The following is a 19257-nucleotide window of genomic DNA, read 5'->3' on the forward strand; positions in this document are numbered from 1 at the left end:
GGTGTCAATGCTGCTCGCCCAGGCACCTCACCTTGAGTAATAAAGGTAGGGCTCTCCTGGGGTGGGGTTGGGGCACACCTCCCAGCTCTGCCCAGCTCTGGCCCAGCTCTGCCCAGCTCTTGGGTATTTTGTATTTGATCTGACTCTCCCACCCCCATCTCCCAGCGCGCGCGCTTCGGTCGAGACGCTCCGCTCCTGTTCCTCTATACGGCTGAGAGAGGGCAGGCATAGTACCCTGTACCTGAGGCAGGCACTGAGGGCTCCGCCACCTGCCCGGACCCCTGGCTTCCTCACTCCAGGGACTCAGTGACTGCTTCCCTTGCCCATAGTCTCATGTCACCTTCACCCAGCCTCACGCCTCTTGACAACGTGCTTTCTAACTTTAGGCCATAGACTGGTGGAAAAACGACCAACATCTGACTGTCAAGTGCACACTAAATGCCTGATACTTTACATGTATGGTTCTCATTTAATCTTCACTACCTCTATGAGGAAAATGCTAATTTCTCTTTTAAGTTAAAGAAACCGAGGCTTAGAGATGCGTTGTGAACAATGACCAGTGGGGCTGAGGTTAGAATCCAGGGCTGACTGCCAGGGGCCGCCCGTCGTGCACCGGGCACACTGCTCCTCTAGCTTGGCTCAGTGCCTCCCTCGGGGATGATGGCCTATGGCGCAGGGCTACCCGCCTCTGAAGGTCAGAGGGCAGTGGTCACAGGCTCTGAAGAACCATGGGGTCAGGTGTCTCTCTAGCTGGCACTGCTTCATTCTGGCCCTAGTGCCTGGCTCATCCCTGCCCGAGCGCCTCCATCCCCAGAAGCTGGCACCCAGCTCCCAGCCCTCCCCAGCCTCGGGGCAGGGTTACCGTCTCCTTCAGCTCCTCCAGCTTCTCCTGCAGCTGGTCCAGCTTCTTGGCCAGCTCCTTCTTGACATGCTGCTCCGACTGAAACGCGCTGGTAATCTCCATGTTCTCGTTGGTCTGGACAGAGAGAAGCAATCAGTGGCCACCTAACATGGCTGGAGACCCCAGCACACGGTGTCCGCCTCCCCCGGCTCAGGGAAGGGAGCAGGGCTCCCCCTGCACACATCGGGGGAGGGTTCTCGGGGTCACCTATGAAAACGGTGCTTTCATAGGCACCGTTTCACATAAGGCCCATAGCACCCCATGTTAAAGGTGGAAAAACGGAGGCCCAGAGGGCTCAAGTGTCTCGCACTGCACCGATGGGGAGGGCGGGGCGGGCGGGATGGCGTACCAGCCTGACAAAGCCGTTCTGCAGCTCGGCCAGCTGCTCCTTGAGCTCCCGGTTCTGGGAGAGAGCGCGGCTGATGGTCGTGCGGTCGCTCTGCATGGTCTCCAGCACCCGCTTGCGCTCCTCCGCCTGCTCGCCCCAGCGCTCGGCAGCCTGCTCCAGCTCCAGCAGCCGCTGCTCCTGCTCCCGATTCAGACGGCTCAGACCCTCGTTGTCTTGCACCTGGGCCTGCAGCTGCCCCGCCAGGCTCTCTAGTTCCTTCTGTAGCTGCCTGGCCTCGGCTTCCAGCCGCTGTTCCATCTCCGAAGGCCCTGCTGGGGGCTGCTGGGGTGGGGGAACGGCTGAGGAAGGAAGCATACGGTAAGAACCTCTGCAGTCTCAAAACACCCTCTTCTTGGTCCCTGGCTCCTAACTTGGCCCCCTCACCCAAAAGCTTGGCTTCCTGGCTGATAGCTCCTCACACTCATATGATGTTCAATCTTTCGAGACACTTTCAAATAGAGTTGTTTAAATTTTTATGCTCAAGACAACTCGGTTGGCAGTGAGCATGCCATCCTTTTGCAGATGGAGACACCAAGGCTCAGAAAGATCGCAAGACTTGCCAACTCCTGGAACAGACTTCTTTCCGCTGCCACGATGACCTTCCATCCACCCACCCCCTTGGGGGCTTTTTAGCCACCCTCACCAGCTCTCCTGACACAAGTCCTGTTCCCAGATCGCCCTGACCTCAGCTTACCTATCTGGTTCCTCAGTTCAGTCAACCTGGTCTCCAGCTCCTGCACCTGACTCACGCTCTGCTCCTTCTCCTCCCTCAACTTGCACATCTGCCAAAAGCACAGGGGAAAGAATATATGGAAGGAGGGGACAACTGAATAGCCAAGCGACCATCTCCCTCTCTACCCCCACCTACAAAACACGCACACCCACCTCTGGCTGCATACAGCAAACGATACGATTCCCATTTTCTAGATGCCCAGAAAGATCAAATGACCTATCTAAGGTGGGGGGGGCCGAAGGTCACATCTCACCTTCTCTGACATCTGCTCCATCCTCTGTTGCCAAATGGCATTCTCTTCTTTCAGATTCTCCGCGTACTGGTCTCTCTCCATCTGCAGTTGCTTCAGCAAATCCTTCAACTGCCAGAATGGACATGGAAGTTAGCAGGGGCTGTCACTGGGCCTCACCGGCTCCTGGTCACCTGGGGTCAACCTCCTTCCACGCCCCTCCCTCTGCAAAGCCTCACCTGCTCCACATGTGCCTCCAGCTTTGAAAAAAAAGGGCCTGCTCTAACTGCTGCTTGCTATCAGAGGTTTCAGACTGACTGGAAAGCTGGATGGTGAAAAATGAGGTTAGATCTGGCAACCCATGCAACGCCTCCCAAAAGAGTCTGAGCTTGGGTCAACGTACAATGCAGGGGCGATAAAGATTTCCATCCTCGTGTTATTAGTACCATGTCCACAGGGTTTATATGTACTAAATACTCATTGTAAACTATTCAGACAGTAAGTGTTCAAAGTCCTCCCAACCTTTCCTCTAGCCCCCCAATCCCACCAATCTCCCGTGTACCCTTCCAGACCTTTTCTATGCATATGCAAACAAATTTAATTAATGCACATTACAAGTTGTGTTGTCTTGGGGGCCTATCATATATGGTTCTAGAACTTATTTTCACTTTGCTACGAATAAGATACATTTAATTTTTGAAATGGTTTCATAGTCCTATATATCAATGCAGCATGCTTTCTGTATACCTTTACCAATGGCCTTTTAGATGGCTATAATGAGTAAGGTGACACGTGCTGGTCCTCAAAATGGAGTGGTTGGGTCAAAAGTATGAGCAGCCACCTGAATTTCGGAGCACCCTTAAGCCCTAACTTCTTGTATCTCTAGTAGACCGTTTATTAGACTGCCTATCACAGGAACAGGCACAAAGATTGCCCCCTAGTGGACAGATGGATGGGAGGCGAGGCAAAGAGGTATTAAAATCCATTTGCTGCCCAGGCCAAATTGGAGACTCATGTTTCACTCTAGGGTCCTGACCATAAAGGAGCCCTGACAATCATATCCAGAAGAGAGCGATCAGGAGGGAGCAAGAGTTGAAGGAGCTGGGCTGATTAGCTCAGAAAAGATCTTAGGAAGGACAGGGAGCTCACACACTTTTCCTAAGACAGATCTGCCTTAGGAAAGAGATGAGATTTTTCCTGTGCTGTTCTGGAGGGAAGAAAGACCAGTGGGTGGAAGTTACATGAAGGCAAAGTATCGCTCACTGTGAAGAAAAACTGGAGAGGGGCTCTCCAGGCGCGCTGACTACCTGGTGGCTTGGCCCTCAAGAGGAAGTCAACAGACTCATGGGCTAGCCTGATAAATGTCATCTATAAAACAATAGTTTTCAACTAGGATGCTTTAAATGACAAAATTAAAAAGCCTTATCCCTGAGGTCTGATTCCACAGTTTGGGGAGGGTCTCAAGTTGTATTTTTATCAAAATCTAGAGGAGTCTATGGCAAGACCAGAACAAGGATCCGAATTTCCTAGCTCCTGGCTGGGGGCCACCGACGATGATCCCGAGACCCGACCCCAGCTGCCCTGTAGTCCCTGGGGCTCCAGCCCCTCACCTGCTGCACCAGCAGCTCTGACATCTCCAGCTTTTTTTGCGACTCCTCAAACCTGAGTTGCATAGCCGAATTCTCAGTCACCAAGACCCGAAGCTTCTCCTCCAGTTCTGAGTTCTGCTGCTTCAGGTCCTCATTGGCTTTGCTATGGCCAGAGACAGTGGGAAAAGGCATGAACAAAGACCAGAAAGGATCACTGTGCTGATCAACCCATCGCCCTCGCAAAGAACTACAGAATAGTGTCACTGGAAGGGATCCCAGGATCAAGAGTCACAAATGACAGGCCAGAGAGAGGACAAGAATCACGTGAGGCCAAGCATGAGTCGGTGGCACAGCTGAGACGAGTGCATGTCCACAGCTGGTATCCCTCCCACTTCCCAGCACATCCCCCAGCCCGAGGACCCCCTGGCCTCCCCAACCCCCATCCTACTTGCTCCTGTATAACTCCAGCCTGAGGGTATCTCGATCTTTGGTTAATTCCTTGGTGTACTGAAAAAACAAAAAGGCCAAGTCAGGGCTGGGCAGGCGGACGACGCAGCTCACACTAACAGCAACGGCAGCAATGCCACGGCCACGCTTAGTCACCCAGAGTCACTGTATATTTTTTCAAAGCATTTCCAAGCCCATGTTCTCATCTGCTTTTAATAAGAACTCGGTAAGGGTGGAAGAGGCAGGCCGAGATCGAATTCACAGCTGGCTGACAGAAGCCCAGAGATAGCTGATGATACTGCTATCGTTATTACTGTTATCATCATCACTCTTGAACCTTTATTGAGCACTTTACCAGGCACTGTGCCAACCCTTTTAATCCTCACAATCGCAATAGGAGGCAATCACTGTCATTATCACTATTTTACAGGTGAATGACACAAAGCATCGGAGGTTAATTCGCTTGCCTAAAATCACTTAGAGCTATAATTAGACATTCGGATCTGTCTGATTCTTTCTATATTTTCTTTCTAGGGTGGGGGCATGAGAGGGGGAATTAAATTTGTATTACAACTTTTTGTTCATTTTCTGAATGGATGATACATTCGCATTGTCCCAAATTCAGAAGGCACAGAAGTGACACGTCCCCCAGCCAGCCTGTTCCTCTCCCCTGGGTTGTTGTGAACTCTCACACACACACACTCCTCCCCTTTCTGCATGGAGAATAACATACTGAAAACGCTATTCTGCACCAGGGCGGCCCAAATACCTAGCGCCCTGGCCCCGGCCCACACACAGCCAGTCAGGGCAGGGCTGGCACTGGGCTCTGAGCCCTGCACCCCGGCCTCGCTGGAGACAGCGCACCCCAAATCCCACAGCAACCAACTCATCCCCGGCTGCTTCTCACAAGCTCCAAATCCCACAGCAACCAACTCATCCCCGGCTGCTTCTCACAACCGCATGACCTTAAAGCAGTAAGAAATGGCATGAGCTGCCCTCTGGGAAGCAAGACACTCCATTCTACAGAAGGGACTTTGAGGCTCACTGCCCACTCCCCAAGTGGCAGGGCCGGGTTGGGTGCTGGGCTCACCCTGTCCGCCTGTTTCTGCTGCGTGGAGATAGCAGACAGCGTCCGCTCCAGCTCAGCGATGCGCTGCCGGGAAGACTTCAGGCGACAGATAAGATCCTCCACCTCTCCTGAAATGACAGAAATGGAGCCCGAAGAAAGAATGCCACCGGAGGCCGGCCTGCATGCCAGGGCGGAGGAGGACAGGGCATCTAGAGTCCCACCTGCTTTGTGCCTGACTGCCTGGTGGGTATGGGACAGGGCCGTCTGTAATTCCGTCTTCTCAGATACTAGAATCCCGATGGTCTGGATATGAACCTTTGGGAGAAAAGCCAAATAAGTGCTGAGAAAGAGGGAAAGAAGTGTCTCCCAGGGGACATGAGGGGAGACCCTACGGTCCACTCACCTGCAGCTGCTCTCTCAGAGCCCCCTGCTCCTTCAAGCGCTTTTGCTCACATTCTGCCTTCTCCTGTGGGAAGAAAGAAGAAATATATCTTGCTGGGAGGAGGCAGAGAGAAAACAGCAAGGGACATGCTCCCAAAATGCCACCAGGACGCCCCCCCCCCCCGAGTGATGCTGGGAGGGCAGAGAGAAAACAGCAAGGGACATGCTCCCAAAATGCCCCCAGGACGCCCCCCCCCCCGAGTGACATCATATTGAGGTGGGAGATAGGTGAGGGATGGACAGGAGACGGGCAGAGTGAGCCCTTTATTTTTCTAGGCCAGGGGCAGGCCAGAGGAGAACAGGCCTGTGCATCTGAGTCCTCCCCCAAACCCCTCAGCCATATCGCAAGCAAAGAAACCACGTTACTTTTTCCAGTTGATCCACAGTTTCCTGGTTCTGTTGTTTCTGTGGGGAAGAGTCAAAGAAAGGTAACTGAGGCTGTCCCCTTTGCTATGCTCCCCAGATCGAGAAGGAGAAATGGGCAGGGGCCAGGAATGGGTTTTAAAGGGAACGTTCGCGGGGAAAGTTCAAAGCGCCCAAGCAGAGACTTTGGGTCTTGGGTAGCTTTGCTCCCAGGTACGGAAATGAGTGTCTCAATTGAAATTCCCATGAGAGGACAATGACATAAACCTCTAGAAATGAGGCCTGAGAAAAGAAAGACTACCCCTTCTGCCAGCTCGTGATTGGGAAAGGTGCATTCATTCAACGAATATTTACTAAGCACATACCACAGGCAGGGTTCTGTTCTCAAAAGCAGAGATACAGGAATGAAAAGAACCTTCATGGCCTTGATTTTCTAAGCTAAAAGGGACCTTGGACACCCTCTAATTCTACCTTCTCAGGAAACTGAAGCGCAGAGAGGAGACGTAAATTGTTCAAGGTCAAAGACAGAGCAAGTTTGGGGCGGAGTCAGAGCCAGACCACAACAGTCAAGCTACGCTTCCCCCAGAGGCAACAGAGCCACCAGGGCCGGTGTAAAGAGGGCTCAAGCAGGGGTGTCTGAAGAACAGAGAGCAGGCAAAGGGGCAGCCAGAGAAAGAGCCATGCTACATGCTCTGTGCTCTGGGGTCCCTCCAGCTGAGACCTGAGCCCCCCGGCACCCCATTCTCCCTTGGCACCAGGGGCCCCGGCCCCTTTCTTCAGAGCCCCCGACTGGCAGTGTGAAATCAGGGGACCCCACTGGACTCTTACCAATTCCTCTATCTTGCTAATGAGTTGTTTGTTTGTTAGATTGCTGGAGTCCAGGGCTAGAGATAGCTCTTGATACCGGCTCTGAGGCGCATGCAGAGAGGAGGAGTTGGAGGAAGGTGGGGGAAGAGGTAGAAAGAGCAATCATTAGGGTTGGGGGGTGTCTGGGCTGTCTCAGCTGGCAGCGGGGCACCCAGCCCCCGCTGTTGGGGCAGAGGCTGGCCTACAGGGTCACTGGGCCAGTCCAGGGCCACTCACCTCCAGAGCCTTTATGTTAGCAGAAGATGCTAGGCCCTCCCCGTTGATGTAGGATGTAGACTAGGAGAGATCAAAGAGCTCACATGGAGATGCTCTGTCTCCCTCCACGACAAGCCTGCAGACTTCCTGTCTCCATCGACTGGCAAAATTTTCTTTTCTGCCTAAGTTGACCCCTTCCTACAGTAATCCCTCTGTGCCAACCTCTCCTGGTTCTTATCTCCCCTTCACCTCTCTCGAGCACCTCTCATCCTGTGCTTTCGAGGTGCAGCGAGATAAAATGATGTAGCCAACCTCGTGGTCCAAATCCTTCGTTTGCACAGCTTCAAAGGGGAGACTCGGAGAAGGAATGACTAGTCATTACCCAGCCAACTCGACTGCTCTCACGTCTTCTACCCGCAAAGGAACCTCTGCCTCAGTTTCTATTCTATGTTCCTCCTCCCTCTGACCCCCTCTTGGTTCCCATTTCTGGGGTACCTCGGACACAAGACCGTTGAGCTGCTGAGAAAGCTGACGTAGGCTCTCGGTAGATGAGAATCTGGGGATGAACACAGGAGTCAGGGATGTAGGAGGCTCGATGGGAAAGAAGGGGTCACGGGCGGTGGCCTGCCCTGACTCCCTCAGCCTCAGAACTGCTCCCCCCATAGGAGACACTCACTTGCTTCCATCCATGGGACTAGGACCATTTTCAGCGTCATGGTTCTGTTTGGGAAGAGACACATGAGGTGGTAATTCAATTTCCAGTAAGTATCACCCAGCAGTGGGGTGAGCCCAGCTCATTCCGAGACCCTTCCGTCTCCCCAAACCTTAAGGAAAAGCCTGGTCTTGGCCTCCCTCACCCCAGTCCTCAGAAAGGGTGCCTGGCCCTAGGAACCAAGCTACCTGAAGCAAGGGGAAGAATCCGCAGCGGGTCCAGTCCTCTGGGGAGGAGGAGGGGTGAACATACAGTGGGGCAGAGGGCAAAGGGAGAAGAGGCACAAACCTGAGTTGATGCCATGCTAGTGACATGGGAGGGACCAGCACAGGGGGAAATGACACCGCCAGGTGACATGGTGTCATCAGCAGGTGGTGCTGCAGGAGCGGCGCAGTCTTTGGGCGCCTGTCACAGAACAGAGCAGGGGGTTAGGGAGCCATGTGGGAAAGAAGACATCTCACTGCCATGGATGCAGGGTGTGGAGCGGGTAGGACAGGTGTTGCTGCAATCAGAGTGACAGTCACACATGCTGGAAGCCACTCTGAGGTGTGGCTATGGCTCACCCAGGGCTCAGGCCGCTCTGCAGCCTTCGGGCCAGCCAGAGCTCAGAGCAGTTCTGCACGACCTCCTTCGTGAACATATGGGGGCCTTGTTCTCCCTGGCATTCAGCAAAAGACAGTATCAGGGTCTGAGCTGCGGCAGTCCCAGCAGGTGGGAGGAAGGTGTGCCGAGTCAGGGAGAAGAAGGCACTGTTCTTCCAGAAAGCCTGTCTGTGCCTCACTACGGGCCCCAGCGGGTGCAGGGTGGCAGTGAAGAAGCTGATGTGGTCAGCGCAGCTCTGCCTCCTTCCCCTCACGCTCCCCTTTCTTTCCTCCACTCCCCCACCAACCAGTGACCGCGTCTGCCTGACTAAGGCCTTTTCTGGGAAAGAAGCTGGCCAACTAGAAGACTCTCCCTGTTCTTGGAGGTAAAAAGTAACCCCACCCCAACCTCCTAGTCCCAAAACACCTACCCAAGCAAGAAACCACCTGAGAAACCAGGAGTAACTGTCCGCCCTTTGACGCTCGGCTTCCTGAAGAACAATCCTGGGATCGAGGACCAGCCACTCTCTCTTCCCCAACTGGACCCACCTGCTTTACCAGAGCCCCACCCAGCCTCCCTGCAGGCTCAGGCCTGACACTTAGTCCAAGCCTCCCGCTCTAGAGAGCTAATGTCCAACAGGCCAGGTGAGCAGAGATGGGGAAGATGGGTGACAAACTGAGGCCTGATGAGGGAAAAGTGCTAGGGAGCCAAGACCTGTGCAGTGAAGTTGGGTCCAGGAGGAAGAGGCTGCACCTCTCTGCGGGGGAAAAGGGCTGACTGCCTGCTGGACCCCTCAGTCCTGGCCTCTGAAAACCCCGATCTGCTGCCCATCTTAGAGCGAGTGCTAAAGAGCCTGGGGGAGCTGAGGCTGGGTCAAGCTATTTGCTGGTTTACTGTCCACACTGTGACCTTTGACATTGGAATCAGTGTTGCCTTGCCAACCTATATAATTGACTCTAATAGGCTAGAGCAGGGGTTCAGAGTTGGGCAGGCAGAATACTTTGGGGGAGGTGGCACCCTCCCAACCATGGGCCCTGGCCAGCTCTGGGTCCCTCTTGGCATCTTGGGATTCCCATTGATCCCTAGCATTAGACACGAGAAAGTTCCAAAGGGGAAATAAAGTATTTTTCTGAGAACTTAAATATACATAGCATGACTATTCTGTGAGCAACCAAGTTATTTCCTAATTTTAGGTCCTGTAGCTAAGTCTGGAGTTCAAAAAAATAAACATTGTCCACTCTCCTCAACTGTCCCACTCCATTAAAAATCTTTTTATTTCTCCATTATTCCCCACTTCTGGAAATGCTATCATTTCTGCCCAGGATACTGCATTCACAGGCCTGCATTATTGGAACAGAAAACTTAAGTGGGAAACAGTAACTGATAAAGAGAGGATTTAAAATCAGCACGAAGGGACTATGAGAATCTGTGTCTTCATTTCCAAGACAACAGAGGGACATGGGTGCAGAACATGAGCGTAAATACTCAGCTTCAGGACTCCTTTAGGCCTGTGCTGTCTTCCCCATGCCACTCGGTGCTCCTCTGAGTCGACAAGGTGAGTCACACAACATGGAGAGGCCTGCCTGACTGGGCGTGAGCAGTCCCGATGACTGAAAAGACTCTAACACCAGCCAGCAGTGCCCTGTCCCAGCCCCTTTCCCCACACCCTTCTCCAACAGGACCTGGCCCCATTTCAGCTCTACTCCTCCGGCCTGGCAGATGTCCTCCGAGAAAGTTAATGAAGGAGGAAGTGCCAACATCACGTCCGGGAGAGGTCAGCTCCTGGCTCCTCGACTTTCTGGGATGTGCTCTGTGAGCTCATAACCCTGGCCGCTACCTGCACCGCGCCCTCGGCCTAGGACTATTTCCCTCTCTCTCCATATGGAAGGCCGTTACCCACCGCTAATCTTCAAACGAACCTCAAATGCCACCCCCTCCACCTCGAATCCATTTAAAACCAACCTCGCCCTCAGCCGAGCATCTGGAATGTTGCCACACTTTATCTTGCCTCTTTCAGGGGAGCCTGCCTCCCTCAGTGGGCATTCTATCTGGTTCCCCTATCTTCTCCAGCACTTAGCCAAGTGCCTCTGCTGTCAAGGGCCCACTGAATATGGTTAAGTGTCCAGTTGATTTTTAAAAGAGCATCGGGGCGAAATGTCCTGGTCACTCATCTGTTTGTTTAACTTCACATCCTTAGTATCTCTATAACTCTAATGCAAACTCCCTTTTTTGTAACCCTAGGTTGCTGACTCAAACCAAAATGAATTAGTCAATTTGAAAAATCACAAACTGCTCTGTGGTCTCTCGGTCTTTTGAGGACAGATGCCCACAGGACAAGACTTGAAAGTCTGGTTTTATTTAATCTCTCCTAGTCTGAAAGCACCACTGGGACACTCAAACTTGAGGCTCAAAAAGCCCATATCCCACACACCTGCTCTAGAAGCTATTCCCAAATTACCTTTAGCCTTCAAGGTACATCTTGCCTTCTCCAAGATGATAAAAGATGTGGGGGAGGGGAAACAAAACCCAATCAACCAAGCAGGTGAAAAAGCAAACATTAACGGGCTGAGGGTTAATGGCAGCAACATAAAATAAGCCAGAGGCGAAGTATCCCCCAAATCAGAGAAGCCTTGGGGACATGCACAGCTGGGAGAGAGCAAGCCAGAGAGGGGTCTTGGCACTGCCTCACCTTCCACTTGTCCAATGGGGGGAGCACTACCCCATTGGAGCGGTTAAGGTCGGACACCAGCACCTTCAGAATGTCCTGAATCTACAGGAGGCGAAAAGGAAAAACAAGGGCAGGGGGAGAAAGAGAAAAGTGGCTTAGAGAGAGGTGAGAGAGTCAAGGAAGGAAGAACAGATGGTTTCAAAGAAACGGAATGCTGGCGAAGAGAAGGGGATCAATACCATGGCCTGTGCCATCTCTCCAAATGGCCACTTGCCGGAGGCCGAAATCAACAGAGACAGACAGATGGAAAAGTCCCCTGAATGATGCACTCACATAGAGTGAAGTCATCTGGCCAGTGCAGCTCTGAATCCGCTCATCAGACCCTCTCCTCGGGCCCAGGGAGATAGAAGTGAATCTGACAGGGCTCCAGACCCCCATCTCCATTTTAAAAACCAGAATTTCGAGGAAACGTTTGCTTCAACAAAGGGGATTACAGCTAAAAAATAAGTTTGAAAGACACTGATCTGATACAACGAATATCATCATACAGATATGGAAACCAAGGCCCAGGGGAGGAAGTGATTTTCCTAAGATCGCCCAGCGAGCTGGTGGCAGAGATGGACTCGACACTCCTAATCCAGCACCTGGGCCTCTCCTCACCACACCCTGGGGCTCTCTTGGTGCTTCCTAAAGGGAGAGCCTGATAGCAGGTGGCTGTTCTCACAGCCTGGCAGCTTGGCTTCCCCCTGAGACTGGGGATAAGAAAAACCGCCAGAGCAGAAAGTCCAAAAGCAACTACCTTTTACTGAATGTTTTCTCCGCACCGGGCCCTATATTAAGGGATTAATACAAAAACAACAACATCATAAATGTAAGTAAGACACACTACCTGGATTTTACTGATGTGGAAAAAGAGACCCAAAGAGTTGAAACAGTTTGCCCTTCACTACGTCCCTTGCAGAGAAAGAGGTAGGATTCAGACCCAGAATTCTTACCCAGTACCTGACACTTCTTCCACAATCTTAACCACTACCCTCTACTGCCCGCTGAATGCCCCTATTCCTGGAAGCCTGGCTAGCCAAGACTCACATCTTCGGCTGAGTGACACTCATGAGAAGTGGGTGTCTCAGGGTTATTGCCATTTTTAATCTTCTTTTTCTTCTTAGGTCCTGTAGGAAGACAGCCTTGCTTCAGCTGATATTCCCTTAACTGCAGAAAGAAAAAGCAGTGAGACTCATGAGACCTATAAACACCTGTATACACATCCTACTTTACAATTTACAAAACTCTCATATTCGCCGTCTGATTTAATGCCACGACAACCCTACAAAGTGTTATAATTCTCACTTAAGGACTGAAGAAATGGACTGATAATATAGCTTTAAAAAAAGGCAATCATGGAATTTAATTGTTTTTTTGTTTTTTTTTTATGGTGACATTGGTTAACAAAATCCAGTAAGTTTCAGGTGTATAATTTAGCAGTAAGGCATATATATATATTGCATTGTGTGTTCACCACCCATAGTTAGATTTCTTTGTCACCACATATTTGATCCTTTTTACTCCATCAACCCCTACTCCCCCCGCCCTCTGGTAACCACTAGTCTATTGTCCATGTCCATGAGTCTCTGTTTGTCCTGTTTGTTTGTTGCTTTTAGATTTATACCCCACATATAAGTGATATCATGTGGTTTTGAACCTTTTCCGTCTGGCTTATTTTGCTTAGCATGATTATCTCAAGGTCCATCTATGTTGTCACAAATGGCAGTATTTCACGACCTCTTAATAATGGAATTTAAATTCAGTCTTTTGACTCTGAGTTCTGGGGGTTATGCTATGAATCCGCAGCTGCCAGAGGGCAAAACTAAGGTGGAGGTGGAAAAGTCAATACTTAAAGTAATCAGACATCAGGATCCTTTCTCAGACGTCTGTTAAAGGTAACACACCACTACTCAAACTTTTCCATCAGAGTAGCCTAATGGCAGAAGCCAGTGAAGGGACACCCCTAGTGAATCTGGAATGGTAACAGGGAAAAGACAACCCAAGCACCATTTCAGAGAGAAGTCTATTATGATCTTACAAATCTATGTAAATGTCATTTCTAAGAACCTTAATATTAAAGGCTTTTTTCTTTCTCAAGAGAATCCAGCAAAACTGATGCTTCGGTCCCATATGTTTTCTGTGGCACACCCCAGAACACCCCATATTGAGATGCCCATCTGGGGAAGATTCTCAGCTGTGCAGTGCAGTTTCCCGGGATCTGCTCCACAGAGGATAAGCATATCTCACGGCAAAGAGCACTAACTGGGAGCCAATCCGGTCCCAGAATCATAGGGAATTAGAACGTGAGGTAGAGAATTCAGATGAAAAGTTAGAAAGTCTCTCTGGAGAGCAGAAACCGAAGAGAAAACCAAACACATTCTCCCCCTTGTCACCCAGAGACGTGGCCAACTTTTCGAGATCACTAGTAAAATGTAGACTTTTCATGTCTATGGGTAGGATACAGTCTAGAGTAAGAGAGCCTGAAACCTCTCCGACCTAGGTCCTATAGCCCCGAGTCCCCTTCAAGCTGGAAATGTGTGCCACGACCAGAGAAACCGGAAAGGCGGCGAAAACACTAGGCGTCTGGGTCGTAAGATCAAACACCGGGCTCGCGGAGGTAATGACAGTTCGGAGGGGGACTGTGACGTAACCACATTCCACTCCTCTCTACCGAGTCGCCGCTCCGCGGAGGGGGAAGGGAGCGCAGGGCCCGGACCGAGGTCCTTAGCGACCGGGAGCCCAGGAACCCCAGGAGGTCCGGTTCTGGGAGGCAGGAGGCGAAGACCGAGCCTGGAGCCGGCAGCCCCCAGGGTCACCGGCCCAAAGTCACCCGGGGGCAACAGGCGAGGGCGGGGGCTGGGCTGCCAGGGGTGGGGGGGCGGGACTGGTGAGAAGACGTTGGGGGGTGGCGCCAAGGGGCGCCGAGGGGTTTGCCCCGTGTGCCTCAGAGGCAGCACAGACTCTGACCACAGACCAGCAGTCGGAGGGGCCTTGGGCTTGGTCAGGGAGCCGCGACCCCGACACGTTTTACCTTTTTCCTGGCCGCGGCCAATTTGCTCTGTCGGGTTTCTTCCGACATCCCGGGAAGGGGAGGGGCCATATCTCTTCAATCCCAGCGACCACTGCGGAATTGCTTCCGGCAGCCGCCGCGCAGTTTTGAGAGTGAGCCAGAAAAGGAGGAACCAGGGTACTAAGCAACAGCGGTATGGGCGTGGCCTATATCCTCTAATCCCATTGGTCTGTGAGAAAGACGTCAGCGAAAGGGGGCGTGGCTATGCTTCCGCGGGCCTTGACGGACGGATAGAGTCACAATGAAAGCTGCGCGCGCAGCCGCTGTCTCCGCCCACCTCGGGAAGGGGCGGGGCCCAGCCTCTCTCAGGTTGCACGCACAGCTCGCTTTGTGACGGTTCCTGGGCTCCTCACAGCATTCTGGTTAACTGGCGGACCTGAGAGGCCTCTCTCCCGGCCACGCCCTGGACCGTCCTGCACTGCAAACCCCCCCGAAACGGGGGCCCCGGACCCCGGGGCTCAGGAGGTGGGCTGGGAGCGGACAGCAGGGGGAAAGTGCATCCCTTCTCAATCCCTTTCCTGACTCCCCATAGATCTGCACCACACTTTCTTGTCCCAGAGATCACCTCTAGGGACCCGATCCAGTCCACACACTCCATCCTGTCAGAATCCCCCCTTCCCGACTAGATCCAGTCCCGGTCACTCCTATTTCCCAACTCCTCCCGCGCCCCCCACAGTACTTCTTCCTGGAGCGGACTCTAGGTACAATCTGCCATTTTTCCTTTGGATTCCTCTCCAGGACCCAACCAGGACTTTCCAAAAGTTGCCGCGGGGCTTTCCGATCCCCGGTGAGTATGCCTGTGTCCCCCACCCCACTCTCGCCCACCACTGTGTACGTCACTGCTGCTCCCAGCCCTTCTCTCTATCCCCACGGCAGCTGACCCACCCCCAGCCGACCTTCTGCTGAGGAACTCCCAAGTTATTTCTCAGCCTTTCCCCGTCTTTTCCTCATGCCCACCAAGCTTCGAAGAAGAAGCAGTGTCCTGTCCTTGTCAGTGGCACCCAGTCTAGTTGATTAGTTATTTGTCATTCACTCACTCGTTTGACAAATTTTATTGAGTGCCTACTTCATGCCGCGTGCTATTGTAGACATAGTGCAGTCAGCAGTGAATATAACAAAGTCCTTGCCCTCTTGGAGTTTATGCTCCAGTGGTGTAAGGCCAACAATGAAAATCATATTATCAATGAGAGGTATGACATGTCATAAAACATCAGCACAAAGAGATAGTGAGTGGTTGAGGAGTGACCATTTAGACGAAGTGGCCAGAGAAGGCCTTTCTCATGACGTGTGACCTGTGAGTAGAGCTTGAAATGGAAATCTCTGGAGGAAGAGCATAATCGTTGAGTGTTTTATGTTTGGTACGAGGCTATCGTTCCATGAAGGCAGCGGGCCAGGCTTGCTGTCTTCTCCATTGCTAAACCCCTGGAGCTTTTGCCAGTGCCTGCAAAATAGTGCTTACTCACTACCGTTGTTGACTGGCTGGAAGAATAGGAACCACGTCTTCCTCGGTCTCTTGTATCACATGTAGACAGTTGATCCAACACACGTTTCCTGAAGATTAGCAGGGTACCAGGCACCGGCCTTCACAGCTTTTAGAGATAGAAAGAGTAAAGATGAACTGTGGCCCCAGGAAAAGATTTTGTTATAAACCCAGCGACATCACAGACTGAAGAGAAGAATCCAAGGAGACCTGACATGGACTCCCGGGGCCCTTTAGGTAGGATCGGGTTTGGCTGGGAGTGAAAGAAAACCCCAGATAATGGTGGCTTAAACAGTCATCAGAGAGCCAGGCCTCTCTCCTGTTCCACCATGCCTTCAGTGTGGCTTCTACTTCATCATCCAAGACACTGCTCAGCTCCAGCGTGACTTCTACATTCCAGCTAGCAGGAAGGATGAAGGCCAAAGAAAAGCCTGTCTTCTCCCTAGGACAGTTCCCAGACGTCGCGTACACCGTTTCTGGTTACGTTCCACTTGTCAGAACTTAGTTATAGGGCCACATCTAATTCCAAGGGAAGCTGGGAAATGCAATCCTACTTGCGGCTGGGGGGTGTCTATTACCAAGCAGAAGAGGGCAGTGGCTATTGGGGGACAACTTGTAAGTTCTGGATTGTGGATAACTGGTCAACCTGGCTAATGACTTTTTGTGCCACTCAGCGGCCATCGCCCAAGTCTGGCCAGGCTGATAGGGCCAGCGAAGATTCTCTGCACCTTGACATTCAGAAACTGAAGGAGAAGAGGGACATGCTGGACAAGGAGATCGCTCAGTTAATAGCTGAGTAAGTCTCACTGGGTTCCCGAGCATACTTAAGATAACTTTGAACTAGTACCCAGTAACTGCAGCCCAGTCATACTAGCTCGGTATAAAAACAGGACTGCGACGTTGAATTCAGGATGTCTCAGCAGCCTCTCTCGGGCAGGGTGTGGTCAGGCGCAGGAAGACCAGGAACTAGGAACTCAGGAATGCAGGTTATCCCTCTCCTGGTCTCTCTCCCAGGCCCGCATTCTCTGCCTCTGCTCTGTCTGCACTGGGCTCCATTCTCTCTCTGCAAGTGGAGTTTTCACTGCCTGGAGAAAGCTGGTTCTTTCACAGCTCCTGGGTTTTCCCACGCTCCTTGCTCCAGCCACATGGCACAGACTGAGCAGCTTCTGAATGTACATTTCACACTTGAGGGAATCTGACTAGCCATTCATGGGCCCATCTGTGAATCCCTCAGCTGTAGCCAGGTTCACAGTATCAGTGTGGCTAGGACTCCTCCTGGAGGGTACAGGAGCATTTGCCAGGGGCTGATCCCCTGCCCTCCTGTAAGCTTCAGTGGGCAGGGTCTATCTCGCCATCTCTATGTGTCTGTAGCACTGAGCACCTGGTAGGCCCTTAGTGAACATTTGGTAAATAGATGCCTCGTGACTCTCTGAACCTTGGAACCTCATCAGCTTCCTTAATGATTCTCTCTCTCCATCCCTCACCCCAGAGGCTACAGTGTAGATGAACTAGAGGACCACATCTCCCAGCTCCATGAGTATAACGACATCAAGGATGCAGGCCAGATGCTACTGGGCAAATTAGGTGAGTAGCAAGACTCCAGAGGGCACTAGGGCTTGGAAGGAGTCTCCCGTCCCTGGATTTTGCTCCTGGGCCTTCTAACTTGCCAACCCTCTCACCCTACTCAGCAGCCCAGCTCCCCGAATGCCCCTGCCCTCCCTGCCCACCTGGCGAAGCAGCTGTACAGCTCTTACCTGAGTCCCTGGGGTTTTTTTCCTCTAGTGTAGAGTCTGCTTTGGAGCTGCAGGCAGGTGTGAACATGGGCTCACCCCCCCTGGTGGACTGAAGACTAGGGTTCCCAGTCTTCTGGGGACTACTCAGACTGATTGAGACACTATCCTTGCTATCTTGTGGCTGACTTGCTACCAAAGCATAAAATGCAAAGGCGACTTTGTGTGGCTCGAAGTGGTATTTTGTTCCTCCTTGAACACAGTCTTACTATCCAGAGCGCTTAGCCAAGGCAGACACCTGTGTGCGTGGGTGGCTCAGACAGCCCACCTCGGAGGTAAGGAATTGTGTAGGTAGGCTCAGTTGCAGCAGCTCGCTCAGATTGGTGGGCATTCTGCTGTTCAGCAGCCAGTGACATTGGGGATAGTGTTCAGAGCCGAGACTGTCTGTCCAGCTACTGCCTGAGTTTTATCACCGGTTGCAGAGCTGCCTGTCGGCATCCAGGATTTTACAACAGGGAGGGCTTCTCTGCCTTTCGGTGAGGAATGGGTCCCAAAGGAGGGGAAGGAGAAAACGGAAGGAAATAAAGATGGATGAAGAGAGGAGGACGATCAGGGCCCAGGAAGAAAGGAATGTGAGGGGACTGTAGCCCAGTGGTTAGGGCATAAGGTCTTGTTAGACAGACACCAGCTTGAGACTTGTCCTTCTGTGACGTAGGAGCTGGCGCAGGTGGCCTATCATTTGCTGAGTGAATATTTACTGAGCACCTGCCCTGTGCTGCTCTACGAGGCATGGTATACATTGGAGAACCAGACATTTGAGGGTCTCTTTCTTCAAGTGACTCGTTTCATTGTTGGGGTTAGGGAGGAGAGTGGTCACTAAGTAAAGGAACACAAACAAATTATAAAACGTGGCAAGTGCTGTGAAGGAAACAAAGGACAGACATGGAGAGTGTCGAGCTAGGGACAGGGTGGCAGGTGGGCGTGAGATAAGGTGGTCAGGGGAGGCCTCTGAGCAGAGCCCTTCTCATAGGAGGAAAGAAGAGTCTTTGAGGGAACAGGAGGAACAGTGTCACCAAGCAGCCAGGGCCTGGCACATGAGCCAGGCTAAGGATTCTGGTTGTTAGCAGGCCGTGGGTACAAGGTACATGTACATTTCCATTTTGAGCAGGTGACTCTAGCTGCTCTGTGTGGAGAAAGGATTCTAGGGAGCTTTGTTTGACAACTCTGTAAAGTGGGGCAAGGGTTCGCAAGTCTAGGTTGGGGTGGCCTGACAGGGCCCACGGTGGAGAGACCCGGAAGGAGTGGCAGGAGGGTTACCTTGGCGACCAGGGAAGCAGGAAGAAGCGCAGGAGTGGGCCAAGGCTTCGGCCATTCTCCCACTGCTCCCGCTGGACTTTCATCCTTATTTTCAGCTGTGATCCGAGGCATCACCACCAAAGAATTGTATCCGGAATTTGGCCTAGACATGAATGACTGAGCAGAGGCTCACAGCCCCTTGTCCACGGCCCTCCAAGACAGGCAGATATGGACACGAGAAGCACTGAGAGCCCAACCAGCACGCCTACAGGCTTACCAGCAAGAAAGCGTCAGAAGCCTTTTTCTGGAGAACCCAACCTGAGTCGGGAGGGAACCCAGCAAAGAAGGGGAGCCCAGCTCCAAGGTTCCCGAGATGTCCCAATGATACGTGTGTATGTGCGTGTATCCCATTTGTAAATAAACATGTGAACAATCTTGGTGTGAATCTGTACGCG

At 52.2% G+C, this 19257-nt stretch overlaps 2 protein-coding genes across 2 annotated transcripts in view; one reads left to right on the forward strand and one right to left on the reverse strand.

Moving 5' to 3' along the window:
* Positions 1–14402, reverse strand: part of GOLGA2 (golgin A2) — an 18627-nt gene extending 4225 nt beyond the window's left edge. The window contains 20 exon segments of the mRNA XM_006918018.3: positions 863–976; positions 1251–1588; positions 1984–2071; positions 2276–2383; positions 2491–2522; positions 2525–2576; positions 3862–4003; positions 4289–4347; positions 5378–5484; positions 5578–5671; positions 5760–5822; positions 6164–6202; positions 6989–7069; positions 7244–7303; positions 7718–7778; positions 7899–7942; positions 8223–8339; positions 11206–11286; positions 12274–12393; positions 14258–14402. Of these exon segments, the coding sequence (XP_006918080.1) occupies positions 863–976; positions 1251–1588; positions 1984–2071; positions 2276–2383; positions 2491–2522; positions 2525–2576; positions 3862–4003; positions 4289–4347; positions 5378–5484; positions 5578–5671; positions 5760–5822; positions 6164–6202; positions 6989–7069; positions 7244–7303; positions 7718–7778; positions 7899–7942; positions 8223–8339; positions 11206–11286; positions 12274–12393; positions 14258–14326 (1869 nt within the window). The 5' untranslated portion in view covers positions 14327–14402.
* Positions 14403–14663: 261 nt separating this feature from the next.
* Positions 14664–19247, forward strand: SWI5 (SWI5 homologous recombination repair protein; the record flags this gene model as incomplete). The annotated part of the gene is made up of 5 exons (XM_015594118.2): positions 14664–14761; positions 15035–15083; positions 16451–16572; positions 17266–17360; positions 18919–19247. Coding segments are annotated over 5 exons (429 nt in total), but the record flags the coding sequence as incomplete, so codon positions are not given.
* Between the last annotated feature and the right edge of the window lie 10 nt (positions 19248–19257).

The sequence above is a fragment of the Pteropus alecto genome, unplaced genomic scaffold, assembly GCF_000325575.1.
Source record: "Pteropus alecto unplaced genomic scaffold, ASM32557v1 scaffold67, whole genome shotgun sequence".
Lineage (NCBI taxonomy): Eukaryota > Metazoa > Chordata > Mammalia > Chiroptera > Pteropodidae > Pteropus > Pteropus alecto.